At 37.0% G+C, this 27,452-nt stretch overlaps 2 protein-coding genes and 1 long non-coding RNA gene across 3 annotated transcripts; all 3 read left to right on the top strand.

The window, feature by feature from the left end:
- Nucleotides 1–6,407: 6,407 nt before the first annotated feature.
- LOC111918000 (uncharacterized) lies at nucleotides 6,408–7,569 on the top strand. Its single transcript, XM_023913644.3, has one exon. It carries the CDS (start codon nucleotides 6,488–6,490, stop codon nucleotides 7,319–7,321), a length of 834 nt encoding a protein of 277 aa, XP_023769412.1. The 5' UTR covers nucleotides 6,408–6,487; the 3' UTR covers nucleotides 7,322–7,569.
- Nucleotides 7,570–9,536: 1,967 nt separating this feature from the next.
- On the top strand, nucleotides 9,537–11,498 carry LOC111918048 (short-chain dehydrogenase TIC 32, chloroplastic). Its single transcript, XM_023913708.3, has 7 exons — nucleotides 9,537–9,876; nucleotides 10,048–10,279; nucleotides 10,361–10,594; nucleotides 10,686–10,764; nucleotides 10,854–10,944; nucleotides 11,040–11,086; nucleotides 11,167–11,498. Exons 1-7 carry the CDS (start codon nucleotides 9,753–9,755, stop codon nucleotides 11,338–11,340), a joined length of 981 nt encoding a protein of 326 aa, XP_023769476.1. The 5' UTR covers nucleotides 9,537–9,752; the 3' UTR covers nucleotides 11,341–11,498.
- A 3,227-nt stretch (nucleotides 11,499–14,725) lies between these two features.
- On the top strand, nucleotides 14,726–27,169 carry LOC111917999 (uncharacterized). The gene is made up of 5 exons (XR_006187469.2): nucleotides 14,726–15,018; nucleotides 15,114–15,192; nucleotides 25,011–25,119; nucleotides 25,192–25,265; nucleotides 26,679–27,169. It is a non-coding gene; the product is annotated as an uncharacterized LOC111917999 (long non-coding RNA).
- The last annotated feature ends 283 nt before the right edge of the window (nucleotides 27,170–27,452 follow it).

Below are 27,452 nucleotides of genomic sequence, written 5' to 3' on the forward strand. Positions count from 1 at the left end.
CCATGTAAGATATACAACTATAAATACAATAAGGCTAAAACACTCTAACTAAAACATTTTTCATAAGTATACTTTTAAAATATAATGATATTTTAATAAAGTATAAGTGCGTACCTACATACTAGAACAATGTCATAACAAAAACAATACAAAAGTAATAAGATAAGTTGAACACTACGAGTAGGCCTAGGTATTATGTAAATCATATGGGATAAATATATCCTGATCAACTATATTTGTCCGATGTATGACTAACATGTGCTTGAGAATAGTCGTATTGAACAACAAGTCTAATACTTACCAACACCTCATACAAAGAAACGCTAGAACTGAGCATAAAGCTTAAAAATACTATAAGAGTATTTTATGATACTATAGAATCATACATCTAAGTTCTTTATGTGTCTCTTATACCTCTATTCTTGCACAGTCGACATGGCCGGATTTCACTTATTAAAGTAATTTTATATATCCCTTTGATTTTCTTTAAATGTTTACAAGTTGCAATAAAGGCAAGTCATAACAAACATATAGCTGAGACGAATACTTGATTCATGACCATTATCGAGGAATTACCATCATTCCATCTTTAATCTATATGGTAGAAGAATGCCACCACACAGAAGTAACCGATGTGCCGACGAGACACCAGCAACCACACCAACACCGACTCCACCAATGGACCCACTATGTTCCAAGCAGCTGTCACACCACTAGAGCATAAATTAGCGGGAATGGAAACGGGAGTGGGAGCAGTGCTAATAACACTAATCTTGGTGAAAGTCAATGGCACCAACGAGTGTGCTCCTATAAAGAATTTATGAACTGCAAGCCCAGGACTTTTCATGGCGACGGCGGTGTCGTCACCTTAACGAGATGGTTTGACAAAAAATTACTATTACGATAATAAAATACTTATACTTAAGTCATTTTTTAGACAAGAAAACAAATCACAATAAGACTTTGTTGAGGCTAAAGCAGATGATGGTCTTCTAGAAGTTTTTGGCTTTAAACATGGATGACATGCATCATTCGTTATGGCCAATCTAATCTCAAACAAACACATTAGACATGTACTCGATTCTCCTTTAAATCGTTGCAAAAGGGCAAAAAATTAAATTTACAATGTATATCAGTCTTTTTTTTTTTTATGTTTCTTAGGCTTCAGAAAATTGGTTTGACTTAAGAGGTGGAGCTTGGAAAGAAGCTTTTATGCAGATACCAAAAATGGAAGTTCAATGAAGTCCACACTCTTCCTTCATTTCATCCTGGTAATACAACTTTCATCAACCACAATCATAATCTGTGTTGTTTTTTTTTTTAATTTTCCGAAGTTTTGTAATTTCTGATATAGTATATTAGTTTATGAGTTTTATTATTACATGTACACCAACATTTTGAATTCTTATTAGTTATCAATATGATTTTTGACTTCCATAGTATTAGTTTCCTTTGTTTTCAAAATTTAGGCATTTACTGATGACTATGGGAACAAAAAAATTTATGCATGGACTTTGAAGAACTGATGTGTTTGTTTACAAATATCAATATACTACCATTAGTTAATTAGAGAAAATAGTTATTAAAATTGGTTGTGGCTATGAAATCACTTAAAAAACTACACGCTTTTTGCGGGTTGTACGCTTTATCCATGTGCATCCAAATCCAAAGCCAATAAAACAAAAAACAATAAAAATTCGTCGTGTTGCATATATACAATTCACCCTAATCTCAAGGAGTAGTATATATATATATATATATATATATATATATATATATATATATATATATATATATATATATAGGGCTAGGTTCAATTGTTCATAGCATATATTGTGTGCCCTTATGCACAAATCTGAACCAACGGATGAATTATAATTAGTGGTCCTGATCTGAGAGTCTATGATATTACTATAGGGTAACATGTACTATATAATCACACAATTTTTAACATAAGGGTAGTTTGGTCCATTAAATTATATTAAAAAAGGAAAATTTCGGATTTTTGAGGAATAATTAATTCCATTCTTTTTTAAAAATATGAACTTTTTAAATTAATTCAAATTTAAAAATATGAATTTATTCTGTCAGAATGATAAAATGCCAACAATTAAGTAGTAAATATATTTTTGATTTTATTCTTGCAGAATATAGTTCCAATTCAGATATTTTTGATAAATTACCTTATAATTTTGACTTTATTCTTGCAGAATATAGTTCCATCCAATATATTTTTTTATAACTAACATGTTTAAAGAATTATACAACATATTATCAAGAATAATATTTTCTAAAGAATACAGATTTTATTCTTTAAGAATCACTAATTACATAAATTCGTAAGAAATAAGATTATAAAACGATTATTACATACATTCTGAAAAAAATGACTAATAATGGTTTAAGAATTACATTTATTCTTAAAGATTAAAACTAAGAATGGTTAAAAAAGAAAAATTATTAATCCATTCTGAAAGAATATTATATTTAAGAAACACTTTATACATTCTAGCAGAATATATTATACTAAAATACTCTCATTCTCCATGTTTTCTTCATTTTCCACATTGTAACAACGTAAATTTTCAAAACAAATTTTCATTTTTAAAACATTCATTTACTCACAAAATAACATCAAACATATTGTATCAAATGTATTTATCACAAAAGCATCTCCCCAGACTCCAAAACATAAACCCCTCAAGTGTGTACAAATCATGCCGGCGCCTTCCCGCACTCATCATTAGTACCTGAAACACATAACACAACAACTGTAAGCGTAAATGCTTAGCGAGTTCCCCAAAATACTACATACAACACATACGCCACTCGAGGCAATAATACGACCCTCCGGTCGACGTGTCTCAGCGGGACCCTCCAGTCCCGTAGCTCGTTGGACCCTCTGGTCCGGTCATAGCTCGTTGGACCCTCTGGTCCGGTCTATATCATCATACAACATACAAATATCACATAGCACATAGTCTCATACATAACACATAAGACCCTCTGGTCCACACAAATAAACCACTCTAGGTAACGTATAGTGAGAAGACTCACCTCGCGGTTTCGATAAGTATCTGTCTAGGAAGAAATGTGATCTAGCCTCCGCTTAATCACACAAAGTAATACTCTCATAAATACAACAGTACTCAACCCTAAAAGTCAACAAGGTCAATGGTCAAACTTGACCCGACTCGGCGAGTGCACAAGGGCGACTCGGCGAGTCTAAACGTGTCCACTGACTCTTCTTAGATTCTCTCTTGGCACGTCGAGTATTTCCCTTAACTCGACGAGTTTCACCTGGCATGAATCACGGTTCCACCTCGACTCAACTCGCCGAGTCTCAAGAACAACTCGGCGAGTTCTAACTTGAACTCAGACCCCTGACTCTCCCTGACTCACCGAGTCATTCCCCCAACTCGGCAAGTCCACTTACTGAGTGATTAACGGGCAACCTTCATACCACTCGCCGAGTCTGTTCTTGGGACTCGGCGAGTTCATGCCATGCACTAACTCAAAACAACTTCTGAGGTCAGATCTATTCCATATAATCATAGATCTGGCCTCCCCAAGCATGATAATCACGTAAAGTTTGGACCTTGACATACATATAACATATAAATGGTCCAAAATGGTGATTTAGCCCCCAAAATGACATTCCAAGCTCATGACTTCCAAAATGACTCAAAAAGCTCCAAAGGTTAAGGTCTCTGGACCTCTTTGGGTCCGGATCCAGAACACAAACTCGAGGAGGGACCAAAATACCACTTAATCAATCTCCAAAAGGGTTAGGAAAACCCTAACACAAAGAATCAACACCAAAACTGAAGAAGGTCCGAGAATAATACCTCAATGTAGTCTCTATGAGCTCAAAACCACCAGAAATCGCACCTCCTTCAGCTTCCTCTTGCCTTAAACACTTCCTTCTTGCAAAAACACCTACCAAAGCTCAAGATTAGCCTCTCCTTCCTCACAAACTCTCTAGATCTCTTTAGGGTCTCTCTCTGGGGTTGGTGGCCTCAAATGACGGCCATAAGGCCCTTTAAATAGGTCTCAAACCCTAGAAATTAGGGTTTCATTAAACAGCGTGGACTCGCCGAGTCCACTCATGAACTCGCCGAGTCCAGCTGTGAACTCGCGTACCAATCCACGACCATACTCGGCGAGTCTAGACGCCAACTCGCCGAGTTCCCCCACAAAACTAAACAATAAAGGAACAAAATATCATACCTGGGAATCCGGTTGTTACACACATCGACGATAGTTTCTTCAAAACCTAAATCCAAAAAGAAAACATAATCAACTTTCAGATATGAAAAAATTTAGTGTATTCTAAGAGAATACACTTCACAAAATGTTATATATTCTTATATAATATACTATATTGTCTATTTAATTTTCCTACAAATATTAGTATTCTGTTAGAATACATTGACAAATAATAAGATTGAATTACATAATATATAAAAAAAAAGTATCATGCAACCATGCAACTCTAGTATTTTGCATTTTGTAAATTATAGAATTTAATACGACAACTAATATTTTTTTATACTTCAACTTATATTTGATATTAATATCGATAGCTCACATAAACCAATAATCATCTATGGAAATCTTGAACCGAGAAATAAATTGAGATTTGGGATTGGTTAATAGATACTAAATTACATGTCTAGATTTTCAAAACAATAAATAAAGATAATGCTTATGCGATTAGGAAAAAAAATTAATTTACCTTTGTTGATGCTTTCCATGTTGCCGATTAGGGGTGCAAACGAGCCAAGCTACTCGCGAGCTACTCGGGATCGGCTCGTTAAAAGCTCGACTCGAAACCGGTTTTAAACGAGCCCGAGCCGAGCTCGAGCTTAATATTAAACTCGTTTATTAAACGAGCTCGAGCTCGAGCCTATGTCACTAAGCTCGATTAGGCTCGCGAGCCTAAACGAGCTTTTATATAATATAATTTATTATTATTTTCTTATATTAAAATAAAAACATATTTGGGAAATTATGGATTTCAGGTATTAGTAAACGAGCTTGAGCCGAGCTTAAGCTTATTTAGGCACACCAAATGAAAAACGAGCCGAGCCCGAGCCTGAGCCGAGCTTGTATAATTCTTTACGAGCTCGAGCCGAGCTCAGTAAAAGAAAGCTCGAATCGAGCCGAGCTCGAGCTCGAGCCTCGTATAACATAAACGAGCCCGAGCTGAGCTTGGCCAGGCTCGGGCTCGGCTCGGCTTGTTTGCACCCCTATTGCCGATTACCAACAACTCCACCATCCAAATGAATTCAATATTTTTTCCTCATTGTCGGTTCCATTTACTAGAAGGTACTTGAATTGGATTTTGAATTTATAACACCACATAATAGAGGAGACATGTACACGATCTTGATATAAACCCACGAAATAAACACGATGGGGGCGGAGGCAGCACCATCCAGAAGTGACATAGATGAGAGGGTAAAGACAATGATTTGATGTTGGAGGTGGAAGAGGGAGGCGTGTATCGATGATGATAAGAAGTTCCAGTAATATAAAAGGAAGATTAGGTCAAATATTTATTTTCTTTCTTTAATTATAAGATTTCATTTAAAAGCTTCCATTAATTGAGAATACAAAATCTCCAAAATACCCTTATTGAATTAAAGAATTATTTAATATTTTGCTAATTTTTGATTGGTGCATTTAGGAACACAATATTTGTTATAAACATTTGAATCCCTCTCTCTCTCTCTCTGTATATATATATATATATATATATATATATATATATATATATATATATATAGGTTAATGTCTCTGTTTATTAAGTGGTTGGTCTGTTTTGAATATAGATACATAAAATAGCAGCTTACTTATTTAAGTTAATTGTAATACCAACCTACTTTCTTTCTTTATTCCTGTTTATTAAGTGGTTGGTATGTTTTGAATCTAGATACATGAAATAACAGTTTACTTAATTTGAGTTAATTATAATAGCAACCTACTTTCTTTCTTTTTTTCCTGCAAATACATTATGTATCGGACATGCTTCAAATATTAAAAAAGATGGGTATATACATCTTTTGTATATAATATGAGTTGGGACGCTATGAAATACCCTCCAACCCTTGCCACGTGGGGGGATTCTTCCCTAGTTTTATATGAATAGAAAGAAAATGAGATTATATATATATATATATATATATATATATATATATATATATATATATATATATATATATATATATATAAGGCATATGAACAATGAAATATCACATAATTTTAGGTCGATATACTTGTACAAGATGAATTAATCAAATTACATAAATCAATCATCAAAAATCAAACAACAATATCTCACACGTCACATGCTACTTTTTTCCAACTCCTCTCTACCACATTTAATACTTAGCCATAACTCAAGGTTTGACAGCCACCTCCACCCATCCTCCTTCTTCAATCTCTCTCATCCTCACAAACCCCATTTTTCACTCTCTTTCTCATGCCAAAACTTTCATTTTTGTCTCACAAGTCACATCCACCATTTTTAATAAAATCTCTTCACAATTTCACAAAGAAAAGCCACCGGAAAAAAATGTCGGGTGGGGTTGGCCCCAACAACGATGGCGTAGTTAGAGACGAAACCAAATACGAACAAAAAACACCACGCTCCAGAAGGCAACCAAAATCCCATTTCCTCCGTCGCATATTCTCCTTCCAACAACTCAACTCCCTTGCTCTGGTGGTGGTGCTCTCCGCCTCCGGCATGGTCGCCATTGAAGACTTCGGCTTCGTAGTCCTTTCCTTCTTCTACATGTACTTCATGTCCAAGGTCGTATTTCCTACCCTCTCTCCGGCCCACAACCAATCCGTTTTTGACGATAACAATAGCCTCCTCATCCTTTACTGCTTCCTTGGAGCTGTCATTGGCCTGTTTCTTCCGGTGGGATACATATTTGAAGGAATTCTTGAAGGAGATAAAGAAGGTATAAAAGCAGCGACCCCACATGTATTCTTGTTGGCTAGCCAGTTGTTTCTGGAAGGGGTTGCGTTTTCCGATGGGTTTTCGTTGCCGATGAGGGCATTGGTGTCTGTGGTGTACAATTCGACAAGGATATATACGGTGATGTCGTGGGTGAGAAGTGAGATATCGAAGGTGGATGATGAGGATTTCCATGGGAGTAGAAGAAGGTTGTTAATTGGAAGAGTGTTGGCGATTGCTAATATGATGTACTGGAGCTTTAACCTATTTGGGTTTCTATTGCCGTTTTATCTTCCTCGAGCTTTCGAGAGATACTACTCCAAGGCCAAGAAGATCAAAGATAAAGATCGATGAGGAAAACATTAATTAAGGTTCTTTTTTTTGCAAAGATATATATGATACATTTTCATTTTTTATTAGGATGTATATATAGGGTGTACTAATTAGAAGACCTATAACTTGATGGGGCATGTGGTTTTAGGTAGACAAAGGTGATGTTGTGAATTGTGATGCTAGTCAGTGATATTTTCCGATTGATAGGTGTAACTTGTGCTTATTACTTTTGGTAATTTTAGTGAAGATGTGATCTTGTAAGATGTTAATATTGAGTGCTTAGAATCCCTCCAACCAGGGGAAAGGACACAGGTGTTCACTTGGAGGTTCGATAGTAATAGAATTGTGAACAATGAACACTCATTTGCATTATTAAAAACCGAACCAAACGAAACCATAGACTACCCAAACTAAACTGTGCCATGATGAGGTGGATAACCTCATGGTGCCCCTAAATACACAAAAATTCAAAATCATTTGAAAGCGCAAATTATAATGTTCAACAAGACTTGATTTAGAGCATCAATTCAAAACAAGTCATCTATTTAAAACTGTGAGGCTATGAGAAAATCACCAAAATGAGAGCAAGTGACAAGGTAGAATTCCTTCCTCCCAAAGGTTAACTCGAAGTCCCCGATCTCAAAAACCATTTCATCTACAATGCTTTGAGGATTTGTAACAACTTCTTTGCAGAATGTATAATGCAAAAGCAAAGGGTCTCTTTCCATCCAAATGGATATCTAACCACATATCAAAACATGTTTGTCGGAAGATAGCCTCACATGACGGTCGGTTGAGTTTATCACACTCTTTATGGCGTTCCAAAATGGATTGTTCTACACATTCCAGAGTTGTTCTTCGTATTCCAGAATATAGAATACATTTCAGAGTTCTCTATAGATTGATCTTTTTAACCTAACTAGTTATCTAATGTATTGGGGCGTTACTAAGGCTAAATAACTACCTACCCAAGGCATTACATATGGATTCATACTACATTCTAGACAATCTCTTCACAATCCGGACTTATTGTATTTCACTTAATAAAATCACTTAATGTATTGGGGAGTTACTAAGGCCAAATAACTACCTACATAAGGCTTTGCATATTAATTTATACTACATTCCAGACAAGTACTTCATATTCCAGACTATTGTATTTCACTTAATAATAAAAATTAAATAAGTACAACTAAAGGAACCTGGAACTTACTGGTAAACCTCAAACTTATCGGAACCGAATGTTATTTTTTATTTGCATAATTTGTTAAAAATATCGATGCATATTACAAAATGGCATAATTAAGTAATGGCCATTTAGTTTGGAACATAATGTGCAATAGGCTGGGTTAGTTTACTCAATCTGGAATTCGATTCGGTTGGGACGAACCATTAACTTTGTTCTAGGATTAGTCTTCGTATTCAAAAAATGAATCACATAACCAAGAAAATATATAGGAGAATGACATGATAAAGCTTTCGTTAAACTTACCATTATGTTGGGACAAACCCTGAATTTTTTGTCGGGATTAGTCTTCGTGGTTGATGTGCAAATTTGAGAAGGGTGTCCACAACCATAAGGATTTGCATCATCAAATATCTTTGGTGTCTTCGAATTATGCGAGCTTGAGTTTGAGATCATTGACTTAGTTGAAGAATAAGTAATCATAAGAGAAGAAGTCGTTTGTTCATAAAGTAGCCCTAAATCGAATTATGAAAGAGGAATATATAAATTAATGTCATGTCTATGTCATTTCACCAATAAACACAGGGAGATGGTTACTCGTGGGTAACATTTCAACAAGACATATAGTTTGTTGAGGGGTTTTTGTACAAAGATGTTATGTGGATTGTGTTTTTTAAACATACCAAATTTGGATATTGTTTTTTGGATGAATTTGAAACATAGTTACTCTTGTGAGTCAATTTTTTTTCCCTTGATTATATTTTTATCGGTAATATTTTGCCCTCGCCAAAAAAATGCTGATACCAAAAGGTAACATTTGAACAAAATGTATAGTTCGTTGGTATTTTTGTACAAATATCTTACCGGGAATGTGTTTTTTAAATATAACAAACTTTAATAGTATTTTTTAACGATGTTAAAACATAATTATCCTACTAAATCATTTTCCACATAATAAATCCATTTTGTTTGCCTTGTAGTAGAAATGTGGTATCGTTTTATCTTTTATGTAAACAAAAATTAGGGCTTTTAAATTTGTGTTGTTATGAACGTATTTCCTTTCAAAAATTGAGTTTATTTAGATTCTGCACCTGCATGTTAAGTGCCAATGGAGTTTGAAATTCTCAATTAAAGATTGGAAAAGACAATCGGAGTTTAGCAACTAACACAAAATTTCGTAACAAATTTAATAGCAAAATTATAGTAAACTTGTATTTGATAACGTGGATATAGTTGTTTGGATAGAGTATTAGCAATAAAAAGTAGATGCTTCATTTCATCCAGAGAACGATGTTTGGATTAAAAGGGCCATCTGGGTTCTCAAGATTCTCAACGGCCGAGGAAGTTACCCAAGGAATTGATGGATCGGGTCTCACCGCCATTGTTACAGGTAAATAACTCGCCTCATCTTCCACTTTAATTGAAAATGTTCTAATTTTGCCTTCCAAGTGTTCGATTAAAGTACTAACCGAACTCTGTTTCAATTTTACCTTCCAAGTGTTCGATGAAAGTACTAACTGAACTCCATTTTCGTTATGATTCTTCCATGGTGCTATTTCAGGAGCCTCAAGTGGCCTCGGGACTGAAACTGCACGGGTTCTTGCACTTCGTGGAGTCCATGTAGTTATGGCTGTTAGGAATACGTCAGCAGGAAGAGAGGTCAAAGAAGCAATCCTAAAACAAATCCCATCTGCCAAACTCGATACCATGGAGCTCGATCTCAGTTCCTTAGCATCAGTAAACAATTTCGCATCGGATTTCAAATCCTCAGGTCTTCCACTCAATCTCCTCATGTAAGAATCAATAATTCCCATCGTAATGCTGTTCAAATAGTTAATTTCTAAGATTTCTTAGTCTTTATTCCGTTTTTCCAGAAACAATGCAGGAATATTAGGAACCCCATATATGCTATCCAAAGACAACATAGAACTCCAATTTGCAACCAATCATGTCGGCCATTTTCATCTAACAAATCTTCTACTCGAAACCATGAAAAAAACTGCACTTGAAAGCAGAAAAGAAGGAAGAATTGTTAACGTTTCATCACGTAGACACCAGTTATCTTACAGCGAAGGGATTCGCTTCGACAATATCAACACCCAATCTGGGTAAATTACAAAATTCGATTCATAATTTCTCACTATTTGACTCGTTTCATCTTTTTCTACTTTTGACTGTGTTTGTTACAACTTATAAAAGGTACAATGCTTTATCTGCATATGGTCAATCAAAGTTAGCCAATGTTCTTCATTCTAACGAGCTTTCACGTCGCTTAAAGGTACTCTAGGTAACCGATTACCTGTTCTCCAAGCTCTAAAATTGGTATAATATAATAATCGATAACGAGAATTAGGGTTTCACAAGCAGGAAGATGAAGATGAAGCACCCATAACTGCAAACTCCGTTCATCCCGGAGCAATTCCCACCAATATCTTCCGCCATCACACCTTCTTTAGAGGTGACCTAATTACACCAAAAAACATTTTTTTTTTTTTTTGTAAATATATAATGAATTTATGTATAAATAGTTATTGTTTGTGGGTATTGATGCAGGACTTACTAACGTGTTTGGAAAATTGGTGCTTAAAACTGTGCAACAGGTGATTTTTTGTGAAATTTGAAAGTTAAGAGTGTTGATTTTATATGATATGATTGTTTGTTGTTATTTATATTTTTAAAGGGAGCAGCAACTACATGCTACGTGGCATTGAATCCGCAAGTGGAGGGGATGAGTGGCAAGTATTTTGGTGATTGTAATTTAGAGGAAGCAAGTAAAGAAGCTAATGATAGAGAATTAGGAAAGAAGTTGTGGGATTTCACTACACATTTGATCAACGAAAATTCTACTAATTAGTAATTAATCTCAAAGATACAAACATGGAAAACCTTGTTGATAATAATCTTGCGAAAAGCGTAATGTGTGTAAAAGTATATGCAAAAGCTCATATCAATTTATGTGACAGTTTTCAAGCTTGCAATATAGCTAAAAGTAATATCAACTTTCTTGATTAATCTTGATTATGTAAAAGGTTTGATGAGACTAAAATCATCGATGCTTAACTTAATAAAGCCTTAAACAAAATTGAACTCTACAAAGTACAAACCCAAATGGAATTGATGAACACATTGTCTCCATTTAAATCAATAAAACGGAAAATAAGAGTAAGATGAAAGTTGATTAAGGGAATAAGTCGGAATTCAGAACTAACATTTAGAAAAAAAAAAGAAGCTTAAACAAACAAATCTGATTCAAAATTGTGATGTGTTTCTAAGGCTGAAAGGCGTTTGTAATTTTTGTTTTCTTCTTTTTACACAACGTTTGTAATTTCAAACAGTCTATTTTGTGATTGTCAATTATATAGTTTCACTCATTTTTAAAGTTGCATTATTTTACTCGTTAACAAAAATATTGATAAACCATATATTGTATTGCTATTACGCTATTAGTCACATATTTTTATATATTTCGACTAGAAGATAAAAATGCATTACATGATGAACACATCACATGGCGTTGTGGTTAAACAAAACAAACGAAAAGAGGCACATGGCATGAAACCATACATATTATTATTATTTTTTTATGAAAAATAATATAAAATTATAATGTCATATTGTTTCCATCAATGTGTTTTGAACAACATAGAAAAATAAATCATATTTTCGGAACAAGAAATATAATGTTTATGTCAAGAAACATGAGTTGTGGATTATCGCGTCCTTACTTTTACGAGAAAATGATACATAAAAAAATACAACTTTGTATTTTTGATTAAAAATCGTCTAATTAAATAATTGATTGATAATCAGATGTTATTAGAAAACTAACGAGAAGCTAGAACACATAAAATTACATAGTTATTGACATCAAAGGGTTTCACAATCATGACATCCAGCTAACTTTAAGTTTACGGAGTGTAAACAATAACCAATTATACAAGATGACTACTATATTATCGAAGAGATTTTGTCATCTTCTTGGACCGAACGCTACCAAATTCTGATTCATCTAAATATACTAAAGCATGATCAACATAATCGAATACATAACATTCTATTTGGCCTTCGACATCTTTAATACATAATACCATATCGCACTTTTATCTATCAAATTCTTTATACTATGGATGACGGTGAGTGGAAAACCGTCGTCCATATCACAGCCGTTCAAACTCTTGAAACTTTTAATCTCAACCATTTAAACTCATTATTTACGGTTGCTGTGCAGTTCTAGCAATCGGTTTCCGACGACCCTCCTCCTTCCTCTCCCCATGTTGCTTCCATGCTTCTTATTCACTAACTGCTCCAAGCACGTCGTACAAATCGGCCTATATAATGATCCTTCGATGTTTAATGTTTCTATCTTTCACTTGGTAAAAAGAATTGCTTCATTTGATTGATGTTATGGATTCCAATTCGTTTGAAATTTGTTCACCTAAGGTAAAATTATTGACTCTTGCTTAATTTTTTCAATGTTTCAATGCGTTTCTTTAATTGATTCCTTTGATTTGTACTTCATTGCATATTCAATTTCGTTGTATAATTGAAGTTAATGTTCATTTATGTTTCTATTTTCGATTTCATATGTATTTAATTGTGTTCTATATAATTTTCATGTAGAAATTTGAAGATGTTGAAGGAAAAGTCAATCCACAATCAGATGTATCAAAATCGACATGTCATTCTGATTATGAGAGTGTTGAAATAATCGACATCAGTGTTCACTTCAGTCCCTAGATCCAGATACATATTGTTTTCTTTCTCTCAGTGTTTTCCTATTCATTCTCTTGACAGTGTTTTTTCCCCAAGTTCTTGTAGGCGTTTGATTTGTGGTATCAAGTTTGACCCTCAGTCTTCTTCTCTGAATCCTCATGGATTGATTTCATAAACAACGGGTAACACTCTCTTTATTTATCTTTCTCCATCTCTCTCTCTCTCTCTCTCTCTCGTTCTCTCTGTCTGTCTGTCTCTCTCTATGTCATGTTGTTGGACCACCATGGCCTTCTCTCTTTTTGAAGTTATATTTAGGAGGTTTGATTTCTTCATCTTCTTATCTAGGTGCACTTTTAGAACATGATTATGATTACCAGGTCTAAAACCTTTTTTCTGATTTTGGATATTGAGTTTCAAGTTCTTGTGTGGTGTTGAAATTATATAGTAACAAAAAACAATTTTGAACTTCTTAATGTAATTGTAATCCTACATCTTGCTTAATATAATTCTAGTCTAGATGGAGTAGTACTAGGGAAAAAAAGTGATATTTAGTTCATGAAACTACCACATTTTAAACCATTGATTTAAAATTTATTTTTTTATAAGCATCTGTTTAATAGGGAAGATCAACCTTTTTAACGTAACAGGAATATGGTGATTCTATTAATATTGATGGTTTTGACAACGACTATGGGGTTAGTCATGACTTATGATGATAAATTAATTTTCTTTAATCTGTTGATCGGTTATTATTGATAAAATTTTGTTTATGGAATTTAATTTAAAGAACCAAGTTTTAATTGTGAAGTTTGGTGATTTGGGAACATATGTGTTGAACAAACAGACTCCAAATAGATAGATTTGGATGTCTTCACTTGTCAGGTACCAACCAACTCCTATTCTTTTTTTTTTCTTTTATTAAAAGACCAAAATACTCTCGATATAAGAAATTAGATACAGATGATACACCATGATTGATTACCTTCTCCCTTGGAACATATATGTATGCTTAAAATTTCAGATGGGCTTACCTAATGCCCATCCTCAGATATATCCTGCACTTTCTTGGTTCTCTTTTCCGTAATAGCAATGTACTTTCAGACTTTTTTTAATACCATTGTATTTACATTTTTGCTTATTAAAACTTTGAGTTTTAAAGTTAAATCTTACTAACAAATTGTACTTTAATCAACTGCTGTTAATTCTACCTTATTATTTAAAAGTACACTGCTACTTTGAGTCTAACATGTCAACGATGATTCCTATTTTTTGTTGGGACTGAAAAGTTCATTACTGTTTTTGGATCTCAGGCCTTATCATTTTTAACAACAATGTCAACAAACTTGTCATTTTTAACAATAATAGCAGTAAATATTGCACATGATCGAGATAAGTATGTTGTTATTACCATTGGGATGTGAGATTGTAAGATATATTCTGAAATGTATTATATTGATTAAATTTAGCATATATATTTTATATAATGTTACTTGTATATGCATGTTTTAAACTAAAATGAATGTATTCTTTGAATGAAATATATTTTTGTTAGTTTTCAAATAATTGTTTTGGTGTAGTTTTGCGGTTAGTTAATTAACCATTTTCTCTTTCATCTGATTAATTTTGAAAAAGAAGAAGCCAACACTTTACATTATCTTCTTTTTCTTTCGAAAGTCATCTATCTTTAATATGATTATTTGTAACATTTGACATTCGGTTTTCATTTTTACTGTTTTTGTTTGATTGATCAAATTATGTGCTTCGTCTGAAAATCAAACTCATTTGCCACAACGTTGGTGCTTGCTGCAGCGGTAAAAAGGTATTTTCTCTTGTGGGTTATATATTTAGGATAAAGCTCCCATCTTTTGGACATTTGTTAATTTTGATATCTTTTTCATGTAAATATTGGAACAGGAACTAGATTGTGGCTGAATATGTTGAGAATAATATGTTGGCAATACGAGTTATTAGCAAGCATCAAGTTGTTGCTAAGGTAAGGGCATGTTTCTTAATCTTTTTCCTTATTATGTGATATGGACAAATTGTTGTATGGGTGAATCATAAATGATGAATTTCATGATAAAGTACTTAATGAACAAAATTGTTTTTGTTTTTGTTTTTGTTTTTCTTAGTGAATGAATTTTTTAGATGATAATAACAGATCACTTTACCCCTCTATCTACAAACCATTCTTACCAAACAATACTTTTTGGATGATAGCAAATGACCACTTTCCCCTCTATCTACAAATTATTCTTACCAAAAAAAATACTTTTTAGATGATATTAAATGACTACTTCACCCCTCTATCTACAAATGATTCTTACCGAACAATACATCTGCTATTAAAAACTATTACAAAAGTAAAAGTGTAACTAACAAAATTTAACAGAATTTTTTAAAATTAAATTAAAGTAAATAGTACTCACGTTATACATTATAAATAACATCACCATTTAAAAAGTATATGTAAAATTAAAAATCATCATTAAAAAAAATATTAACTTTTATGTAAAAAATATTCTAGCAATGATGTTAAAAACATTGAATATCAGTATCAAAATTGGTTTATTAAAGGTAGACATTAGTTGATGGCTTATTTATGTATACTTATCATTATTTAGATCAATTTCGTAACCTGTATCTTTTATGTATATCCAACATTTCATCAAGTTTAGACAATTTACCTTCTTTTTAGTCAAAGTATCAACATGATTGTTTCTCATTTTTAAAAAATTTACTAAAATTGATGAAATAAATAAATTATCTAAAATGTTGATTGACTAGAAAAAGGACATAATATGATAAAGTTGGAGAAAGGGATAAAAAATAATCTCTTAATGGCTGATTGTGTAAGTTTAAGATTTAGAATAGAAAATAATATAACTTACTTTGTTTAAAAATTTCAATAAAATAGTTAACATGATGTGTAACACCGTAAAAATTTGAAATAATTTTTCACTTTTGAAAACCATAAAATATCATTCACATTCATTTTAAAAACATTGTATCAACATTGTATTATTACAAAACCCCAAGATCAGAATATATATAAACTCCAATGTGTGTGTGTACGAATCATGTCGGCGCCTTCCCGCGCTCATCATTGGTATCTAAAACACATAACGCAACAGCTGTAAGCATAATTGCTTAGTGAGTTCCCCAAAATACCGCATACAACACATACGCCACTTGAGGCTATAATGCGACCCTCCGGTCGATGTGTCTCAGCGGGACCCTCCAGCCCTGTAGCTCGTTGGACCCTCTGGTCCGGTTATAGCTCGTTGGACCCTCCGGTCCGGTCTATATCATCATACAACATACATATATCACATAGCACATAATCTCATACATAACACATAAGACCCTCTGGTCATCGTATAATACCACTCTAGGTAACGTATAGTGAGAAGACTCACCTCGGTGTCTCGGTAAATATCTGACTCGGAAGAAATGTGATCTAGCCTCCGCTTAATCACATAAAGTAATACTTTCATAAATACAACTGTAGTCAACCCTAAAATTCAACAAGGTCCATGGTCAAACTATGACCCGACTCGTCGAGTGCACTAGGGCGACTCGACGAGTCTACACGTGTCCACTGACTCTCTTAGTCCCTTTCTTGGCACGTCGAGTACTTCCCCTGACTCGACGAGTTCCAACTGGCATGAATCGCGGGGCCACCCCGACTCAACTCGCCGAGTCTCAAGAACAACTCGGCGAGTTCCACCTTGAACTCCAGTCCCCCTGACTCTCCCTGACTCACCGAGTTATTCCCCAACTCGGCAAGTCCACTCACTGAGTGATTTACGGGAAGCCCTCATCCTACTCGCTGAGTCTGTTCTTCGGACTCGGCGAGTTCATGTCATGCACAAACTCCATAGGCCTCCTGAGGTCAGATCTGTTCCATACATTCATAGATCTGGCCTTCCCAAGCATGATAATCACGTACAGTTTAGACCTTGACACTCATATATCATCTAAATGGTCTAACTTGGTGATTTAGCCCCAAAAATGACATCCTAAGCTCATGGCTCCCAAAATAACTCATAAAGCTCCAAGGGTTAAGGTCTTTGGACCTCTTTGGGCCCAGATCCAGAACATAGACTCTAGAAGGGACCAAATGCTCCACTTATTCATCCTCTAAAAGGGTTAGAAAACCCTAACACTAAGAATCAACATCAAAACTGAAGAAGGTCCGAGCAAAATACCTCAATATGATCTCTAAGAACTCAGAAATCACCACAATCGCTCCTCCTTCAGCCTCTCCTTCCTCACAAACGCTCTAGATCTCTTAGGGTTTCTCTCTGGGGGTTGGTGGCCACAAATGACGGCCCTAAGGGCCTTTAAATAGGTCTCAAACCCTGGAAATTAGGGTTTCATTAAATAGCGTGGACTCGCCGAGTCCACTCATGAACTCGTCGAGTCCAGCTGTGAACTCGCATACGAATCCGCGTCCATACTCGGCGAGTTTAGACGCCAACTCACCGAGTCTCCTCACTATCCCCAAAAATAAAAGAACAAAATAGGATACCTGGGTATCCGGATGTTACAATTCTCCCCCACTAGAATCAGACTTCACCCTCGATGTCTCATTCTGCAAACAACTATGGATGTTGCTCCCGCATCTCACGCTCTGGTTCCCAAGTCAACTCTGACCCTTTCTGATGCTGTCGTTGGACCTGAACCAAAGACACCACCTTGTTCCTCAAAACCTTGACCTTCCGATCCCTAATCGCTATCGGTCTCTCAACATAATTCAGGCTCGCATCCACCTAAATATCTTCTAATGGCACCACTGCCGACTCGTCGGCTATACACTTTTGCAGCTGTGACATGTGGAAAGTGTCATGAATCTGACCCAACTCTGCTGGTAACTCCAAACGGTAGGCTACCCTGCTTACCCTCGCGATCACCCTGAAAGGACCAATATATCGGGGACCCAACTTGCCCCTCTTCCTGAAGCGAATCACTCCTTTCCAAGGAGAGACCTTCAGGAGCACGAAGTCGCCGACCTGAAACTCAAGCTCAGACCGGCGTCTGTCTGCATAACTCTTCTGACGACTCTGAGCGGTCAACAACCTCTGTCTGACCTGCTGGATCTGCTCTGTCGTCTGAAGCACAATCTCGGTACTACCCATCAGACGCTGCCCTACTTCTCTCCAACAAATGGGGGCCCAACATCTCCTCCCATACAACAGCTCAAAGGGCGGCATGCCAATGCTCGAATGGTGGTTGTTGTTATAAGAAAACTCCGCCAAGGGCAAATACATGTCCCAACGCCCGCCGAAATCCAACACACATGCTCGGAGCATGTCCTCGAGCGTCTGTATCGTCCGCTCACTCTGCCCGTCAGTCTGTGGGTGGTATGCGGTACTAAAATGCAGCTTTGTACCCAATTCCTCATGAAACTTCTTCCAGAACCTGGAAATGAAACGTACATCTCGATTTGAGACAATCGAGATCGGCACTCCATGCCGCGATACCACGTCTCTCACGTACAATTCTGCCAACCTCTCCGCGGAAGAGCTCTCACTGATGGCCAGGAAGTGAGCACTCTTTGGCAACCTGTCCACAATCACCCAAATTGCATCGACACCCCTCGCGATCCTTGGAAATTTGGTGATGAAATCCATGGTAATCTGTTCCCATTTCCACTCGGGAATCTCTAATGGCTGCAACTTACCATGTGGACGCTGGTGCTCGGCCTTAACCCTACGACAGGTCAAGCATCTCTCTACAAACCATGCAACATCTCTCTTCATATACGGCCACCATTATTCCTTTTTTTTCAGATCCAAATACATCTTAGTGGCCCCGGGATGGATCGAGAACTTCGATCGATGAGCCGCTTCCATCAAAATGGTACGCGTTCTGCCCACGGACGGTACCCATATCCGACCCTGAAATGTCATAAGCCCCTGGCTATCGGTAACGAATTCCGATACCAGCCCAACAACTCGCTCTCTCTTCTGGCTTTCTGGCCTCACAGCCTCAGCCTGGGCCCCACGGATAGCATCCAACACCGGGGTCATCACTGTCAATCTCAAACAAACATCCCGCAATGGGGTGCCCTCCGCCCTTCGGCTCAGTGCATCGGCTACAACATTAGCCTTACCCGGGTGGTACAGGATCTCACAATCATAATCCTTGACCACGTCCAACCACCTCCTCTGGCACATATTCAGGTTGGGCTGATCCAACAAATACTTCAAGCTCTTGTGGTCCGTGTATATCGTACACCGAACCCCATACAGATAATGTCGCCAGATCTTGAGGGCGAACACTACCGCTCCCAGTTCCAAATCATGAGCGGGATATCTCGACTCAAGAGGCTTAAGTTGCCTCGATGCATACGCTATCACATGCCCCCTCTGCATAAGCACCGCTCCCAATCCGGATATCGATGCATCACAATATACCACAAAATCCTCCATCCCTTCCGGAAGGGCTAATATTGGGGCCTCGTATAATTTCTGGCGAAGTGTCTCGAACAAGGTCTGCTGCTCCGGACCCCAAGAAAACGCGGCACCCTTCTGGGTCAACTTGGTGAGTGGCACAACGATCTTGGAGAAATCCTTAATAAATCTCTGATAATAGCCGGCCAACACCAGAAAGCTTCTGATCTCGGTGGGTGATCTCGACACCTCCCACCTCATGAATGCCTCAATCTTGGCCGGATTGACCAATATCCCATTCTGGTTAACGAGATGCCCCAAAAATTGAACCTCTCGCAGCCATAACTCACTTTTGGAGAACTTGGCATAAAGCCTCTCCGATCTCAGAACTCCGAGGATCTCCCTCAAATGCTCCTCATGCTGCTCTCTGGATCTCGAATACACCAATATGTCGTCGATGAACACGATCACTGAGCGATCCAACATCAGTCTGCACACTCTGTTCATGAGATCCATGAACACCGCCGGTGCGTTGGTGAGTCCGAAAGGCATCACCACAAACTCGTAATGCCCATAACGAGTCCGGAATGCTGTCTTCTGGACGTCCTCTTCTCGCACCCTCACCTGATGATACCCAGACCTCAAATCGATCTTGGAGAACCAAGATGCTCCCTGCAACTGATCGAACAAATTGTCGATCCTCGGCAACGGGTAAAGGTTCTTGACCGTTAGCTTGTTCAACTCCCAGTAATCAATGCACATCCGGTGTGAACCATCCTTCTTCTTGACAAAAAGAATAGGCGCTCCCCATGGCGAACTGCTCGGCCGAATAAACCCCTTCCCCAAAAGCTCCTGGAGCTGCGAGGATAACTCCTGCATCTCTGGAGGCGCAAGGCGATAAGGTGCCTTGGCGATAGGTGCAGCTCCCGGAACCAATTCAATACCGAACTCTACTTGCCTCTCCGGAGGCACACCCGACAACTCCTCTGGAAACACATCCGGAAACTCACGCACTATCGGAACCTCATCCACTGTCCTCGGTCTCTCTGAATCGACCCTCACATCTATCACATATGCCACAAATCCCTTACAGCCCTGCTGTAGACTCTGTCTCGCTCTGGCGGCCGAGCAAAATGCTGAACCTGTACATGTACCCTCGCCGTACACCGTAAGGACTCCCCCACTAGGGTCTCGAATTGTCACCAATTGATGCTCGCAATCAATCACAGCTCCATAACGGCTCAACAAATCCATACCCACTATAACACACACGTCCCCCATCGCGATCGGAACCAGATCTATCGGAAACTCCACACCGAAGATCTCAAGAACACATCCTCGAATCACATCTGAAGCATACACTACTCGCTCATCAGCTATAGAAACTTGCAGAGGTCGATCCAACGCCTCTCGACGGATACTAATGTGCTGACTAAAAGCTACTGAAATGAACGACCGACTCGCACCCGAGTCAAATAATACCAAAGCAGACACAAAACTCACAAGAAAAGTACCTACGCACATCATCATATAAGCATAAAAACTCAACTCAAATAAAAGATGAAAAGAGAATACATACTAGCCACAACATCGGGCGCCGCGCGGACCTCCTCTGCAGTCAACTGAAATGCTCTCCCACGAGCCTTCGGGCCCTCGGCCTTCACCGGCCGAACCTCGGTAGCCCTAGCAGCAGGCGCAGATCCCTGCGCTGACCCCTGAAGAAGCTGAGGGCACTCGGCCTTCCGATGGCCGGTCTGGTTGCAATGGAAGCAAACCGAAAACCCCTTGGGGCAATCCCTCGTGATATGCCCCTCCTTCCCACACTTGTAGCATACTCCAGCCCTGCAAGACCCCTCATGACTCTTACCGCACTTCCCACAAGTGCGACCCTTCGCACCCCCAGATCTTGAATCAGCGGGTCTAGCCCGCTTGGCTGCCAGCTGAGACTGATCCGGTCGCCGATCTGCCCTCTGTGACTCGGCTTCCTCCCTGGCCTGAGTCTCCAACTCAATCTCCCTCTTCCGAGCATTTGCCCGGAGCTCAGCAAATGTCCACTAATTCAAGTTCGCCACGAACTCCTGAATGTCTCTCCTCAGCACACTCAGATAACGGCTCATACGAGCCTGCTCAGATGACACCTGCTCAGGGCAAAACATCGCCCTCTCATGAAACTTCCTGGTGATCATTGCCACAGAATCAGTACTCTGTTTGAGGGTCAAGAACTCCTGAATCAACCGTTCCCTTTCCACCGGGGGAACATAATCCTCTTTTAACATAGCGGTGAACGTCTCCCAGGTCACCTCAGAAATCTCAGCCAAAGTGAAGTTCGCCGTCACGAACTTCCACCAATCCTTTGCTCCCAAGCGGAGCTGGTTCAGGGCGAACCGAACCCTCAAGTGCTCTGGACAAGAACACGTATAGAAACATCCCTCGATATCAGAGATCCATCTTATAGCGGCAATCGGGTCCTGCGTCCCGTCGAACTCTGGTGGCTTCATGTTTCTGAACTCCCGAAACAACAACGAGTCACCTCCCTGAGGTCTAGCAGCAGCAACAGCAACAGTAGCTGCAGCTGCAACAGCCTCAGTCAGCGCTGCATACCGCTCATCAAAAGTCTCGATCAATGTGGTCTTGATGTCCCCAAACATCTCAGGAATCTCAGCCCGGATGGCAGCAGCCACCTCCTCGTGAATCAATCGGCAGATCTCCTCGTCGCTGACACCACTGCTCTCAGGTGTGTGTCGAGTCCCAACCATGATGCCTCTGAAATACAACAATAATTATCAGAGACCCGATCGAGCATACTCATACTCGATAACGCAACCCTAATCATCCTCCGTTGTGCAAAAGATTCTTACTTGGAATGCCCACTGATCCGGTGTCTTCAGTAGTACGGGCCTAATACTATTGACCACACCGCATCAGCATTCACTCCAAGTCCTCCTCCTTGGATCCTGGATTACGAGTACTCTACTCTCATGAGCTCCTAACTGCTATCTACTCGCTCTCAAAGCGTCTCAGTAGCAGAAATCTCCTAGGCTAAGGCATCACAAATCAGGCCACTATAGTCCTAATATGTATACCTAGCCTACTCTAGCATGCATAATGTAACATAACATATCTCATAACACATAATGTAAGGGTACTTTTGGGGATTCACTGTTTGGGCGCTGGCTGATCGTACACACGGCTCTGCTCTGTTTGTCTCAAAACTCTTTGTACTCTTTTCTAAAATTTTACTTCATTATCAAACTTTTCCTCAAATCCTCAGTTTGAGTTCAGATATGCCTGAAGGTGCATCCGAATCCCTCAAACCAAGGCTCTGATACCAAGTTGTAACACCGTAAAAATTTGAAACAATTTTTCACTTTTGAAAACCATAAAATATCATTCACATTAATTTTAAAAACATTGTATCAACATTGTATTAGTACAAAACCCCAAGATCAGAATATATATAAACTCCAATGTGTGTGTGTGTGTACGAATCATGCTGGTGCCTTCCCGTGCTCATTACTGGTACCTGAAACACATAACGCAACAACTGTAAGCATAATTGCTTTGTGAGTTCCCCAAAATACCGCATACAACACATACGCCACTCGAGGCTATAATAAGACCCTTCGGTCGATGTGTCTCAGCGGGACCCTCCAGCCCCGTAGCTCGTTGGACCCTCTGGTCCGGTCATAGCTCGTTGGACCCTCCGGTCCGGTCTATATCATCATACAACATACATATATCACATAACATATAATCTCATACATAACACATAAGACCCTCTGGTCATCGCATAATACCACTCTAGGTAACGTATAGTGAGAAGACTCACCTCGGTGTCTCGGTAAATATCTGACTCGGAAGAAATGTGATCTAGCCTCCGCTTAATCACATAAAGTAATACTTTCATAAATACAACTGTAGTCAACCCTAAAATTCAACAAGGTCCATGGTCAAACTATGACCCGACTCGTCGAGTGCACTAGGGCGACTCGACGAGTCTACACGTGTCCACTGACTCTCTTAGTCCCTTTCTTGGCACGTCGAGTACTTCCCCTGACTCGACGAGTTCCAACTGGCATGAATCGCGGGGCCACCCCGACTCAACTCGCCGAGTCTCAAGAACAACTCGGCGAGTTCCACCTTGAACTCCAGTCCCCCTGACTCTCCCTGACTCACCGAGTTATTCCCCAACTCGGCAAGTCCACTCACTGAGTGATTTACGGGAAGCCCTCATCCTACTCGCTGAGTCTGTTCTTCGGACTCGGCGAGTTCATGTCATGCACAAACTCCATAGGCCTCCTGAGGTCAGATCTGTTCCATACATTCATAGATCTGGCCTTCCCAAGCATGATAATCACGTACAGTTTAGACCTTGACACTCATATATCATCTAAATGGTCTAACTTGGTGATTTAGCCCCAAAAATGACATCCTAAGCTCATGGCTCCCAAAATAACTCATAAAGCTCCAAGGGTTAAGGTCTTTGGACCTCTTTGGGCCCAGATCCAGAACATAGACTCTAGAAGGGACCAAATGCTCCACTTATTCATCCTCTAAAAGGGTTAGAAAACCCTAACACTAAGAATCAACATCAAAACTGAAGAAGGTCCGAGCAAAATACCTCAATATGATCTCTAAGAACTCAGAAATCACCACAATCGCTCCTCCTTCAGCCTCTCCTTCCTCACAAACGCTCTAGATCTCTTAGGGTTTCTCTCTGGGGGTTGGTGGCCGCAAATGACGGCCCTAAGGGCCTTTAAATAGGTCTCAAACCCTGGAAATTAGGGTTTCATTAAACAGCATGAACTCGCTGAGTCCACTCATGAACTTGCCAAGTCCAGCTATGAACTCGCATACGAATCCGCGACCATACTCGACGAGTTTAGACGCCAACTCGCCGAGTCTCCTCACAATCCCCAAAAATAAAAGAACAAAATAGGATACCTGAGTATCCGGATGTTACATGATGGTTAGTTAATAATAACGATTAAAATTTGTAACTGAATAAGGAGTCGATGACATATGAAACCTCTTTATGACATTACACAATGATAACTTAAAAATGATTTGTTTTTAGTTCAATATGATACCTTTAAGTCTAATTGAATCATGACATTTTTAAATTAGTATTATTTAAATACAAAGACTAAAGTGTAAACTTAAACATGCCATTATAAAATATAATAAAATTATGTTATTTCGTTTAACCATCTATGACAAAAAAATAAACCGAATGATTGAAAATTGTACCAGCTCAGTTAGGAAAATTGAAGCAAATTAGAAAAATGGCAACACACTTTGAGTTATTTTCTTATTATAACATCCTATATGATTATAGTTACGTCAATACCACAAGAAAAGATCATATTTTTCTATTTTGGTTAGACTAAAAAATAGCAATGAACTTTGCTAGGTGTCAGAATAACAGAAGCTAATTTCTGAAATTATGCGATATGAAGAAAGTACAAAGTGTATGTTTCATAATGCAAAAGTTTGAGCTTGAGTTCTCCATTGTTTTGGAGGTTAGTTTTGCCTTTTCACTAACCCATTAATCTCTCATCTTTCTATTATAATATTCTCTTTTCTTTTATAAGAGAGGTGTTATGCTCGAACATAACAAATATCCTAGCTGGAACATGAGTTAAACGCTACAAATCAAAATCTCCAGGTACATTATCATTATCTTTATAGTAACTTACAATTTTAATTCTTATTTTAAAAACAATTATGTTATTTTCTTATTTAAGCATTGTACTTTCAAATATAGCATCATACTTTCAATATTTTAAACAAATTTATAAATAGGTCTGGGGGCAAAATGGTAATTTGTCTTTGAAAATAATAGCATTGTACTTATTTTTAATAAAAAATATGTAATTTTTCTTATTTAAGCATTGTACTTTCAAATATAGCATCATACTTTAATTTTTTTAATTCTTATTTTCAAAAAAAATATATGTTATTTTCTTATTTAAGTATTGTACTTTAAAATATAACATCATACTTTCTTTTTTCACTCATATTTTTTTAAAAAAATGTTTTTTTCTTATTAAACCATTGTACTTTCAAAGTACAATGGTTAAAAAAGAAAATAAAACAAAAAATTAAAAAATGATTTAGAAATGAATGTTAAATATATAATTAGACAAACAAAAAAAATTAAGTACATTTCACAAATCACAAGGGGGGGGGGGGGGGGGGGATAATGGGCATTTGACAATTATCATATTTTAAACAAATGTATAAATGTGTGTGTGTGTATTGGGGGGGGGGGGGGGGAATAACGGTCATTCAACAATTGTCATATTTTAAAAAATGTATAAATGTGGCTGGGGAAAAGTGGTAATTCTTCTTTGAAAATAATAGCATTGTACTTATTTTTAATAAAAATTATGTAATTTTTTCTTATTTAAGCATTGTACTTTCAAATATAGCATCATACTTTAATTTTTAATTCTTATTTACAAAATAATTATGTTATTTTCTTATTTAAGCATTATACTTTCAAATATAGCATTATACTTTCATTTTTAATTTATATTAAAAAATATGTTTTTTTTTTCTTATTAACCATTATACTTTCAAGTACAATGGTCAAGTAAGAAAATAAAACAAAAAAAAGTGAATAAAAAAAAATGAAGATTTAGAAATGATTGTTAAATATATAATTAGACAAACAAAAAAAACACGTTTCACAAATCACCATTGTTTTGAAAAAATAACATCAAAATATGTACTGGAACTTTTTTGTTCACAAAATACCTTTCTGGTTGTATTTTTAAAAACAATGATGGTTTATATAAAAACAAATATTTTTGTATCCATTTATGACATTAATCCTATATTCATATAGGTAGATTAGTAGATATTAAAAAGATAAAAACTGGAAATTGAGAGATTGAAGTTATTGATAGAAACCTACCAATAAAAACGAACCCAGTTCTCATCAATGGTTAAGCTTGAAGTGTCAAGCTCACTCCATTTGTGTTAGAGCATGTATGCTAAATCAATTTCACCGTATTCAAGTAATCTTCCTTCACCTTTCCATCTTTATTGCTCATACGCCAAATGATTTGACTAGGTTTGTCCAAAGGATCTTACTAGCTTTGTCCTTGTGGGTGGTTTTATCTAAACCAATATGTTGAAAATGTTGACTTTCAGATCTACAATGAGTAATATTTTAGTTTTTTAGTCTTAAATTGACTGTGTCCTTCATTTTATCTTATGTATGCAATACAATTATAGATGTTATTTCAAGAGATAGAAAGATAATTGGGTAGGTTTGTCATGTACACAACTAATATAGAAAGTAATGAAAGTAATATGCTATAAAGTTAAGATAAATCAATATATTGTTTATACATTTGTCAACCTCTCCACCGGACGGGTATGACACTAGTTAAAGTTAGTTGGGGGGTCATATTTCCATCAATTCCTAATACTATTATGTTACAAATCCTTTTGGAGTTTCGGTCATGGAAGATAATTTTTAAAATGTTTAGCTATGCCATTTTTATTGAATAGTTCAACTATAAAAAATACTTAAGAAGTTAAATCATATGATCAAATTTACACCCCCCTCCCATATATATATATATATATATATATATATATATATATATATATATATATATATATATATATATATATATATATATATAGTTTCAAAAGAATTATTTATTATTGAAATTATTGGAATTTGTTTTTTTACAAACAAAATAACAACATAAATCTTTAAATACTATAAAATCCACTATATTTAATATTTTTTTTACGGTTTAACAATTCAAGTAAAATTTTCTTCTCAATTTAATCATTGAAAGTTTTATTTTCTTAAATAAGCTTTAACCCAAAA

The sequence above is a fragment of the Lactuca sativa genome, chromosome 9, assembly GCF_002870075.4.
Source record: "Lactuca sativa cultivar Salinas chromosome 9, Lsat_Salinas_v11, whole genome shotgun sequence".
Lineage (NCBI taxonomy): Eukaryota > Viridiplantae > Streptophyta > Magnoliopsida > Asterales > Asteraceae > Lactuca > Lactuca sativa.

Coding starts and splice junctions, on each gene's coding strand:
- LOC111918000 (XM_023913644.3), top strand. CDS start 6,488: ATGCCAAAACTTTCATTTTTGTCTCACAAGTCACATCCACCATTTTTA.
- LOC111918048 (XM_023913708.3), top strand. CDS start 9,753: ATGCTTCATTTCATCCAGAGAACGATGTTTGGATTAAAAGGGCCATCT. Junction 9,877..10,047: donor TCTCACCGCCATTGTTACAG/GTAAATAACTCG, acceptor GTGCTATTTCAG/GAGCCTCAAGTGGCCTCGGG. Junction 10,945..11,039: donor CCATCACACCTTCTTTAGAG/GTGACCTAATTA, acceptor GTATTGATGCAG/GACTTACTAACGTGTTTGGA.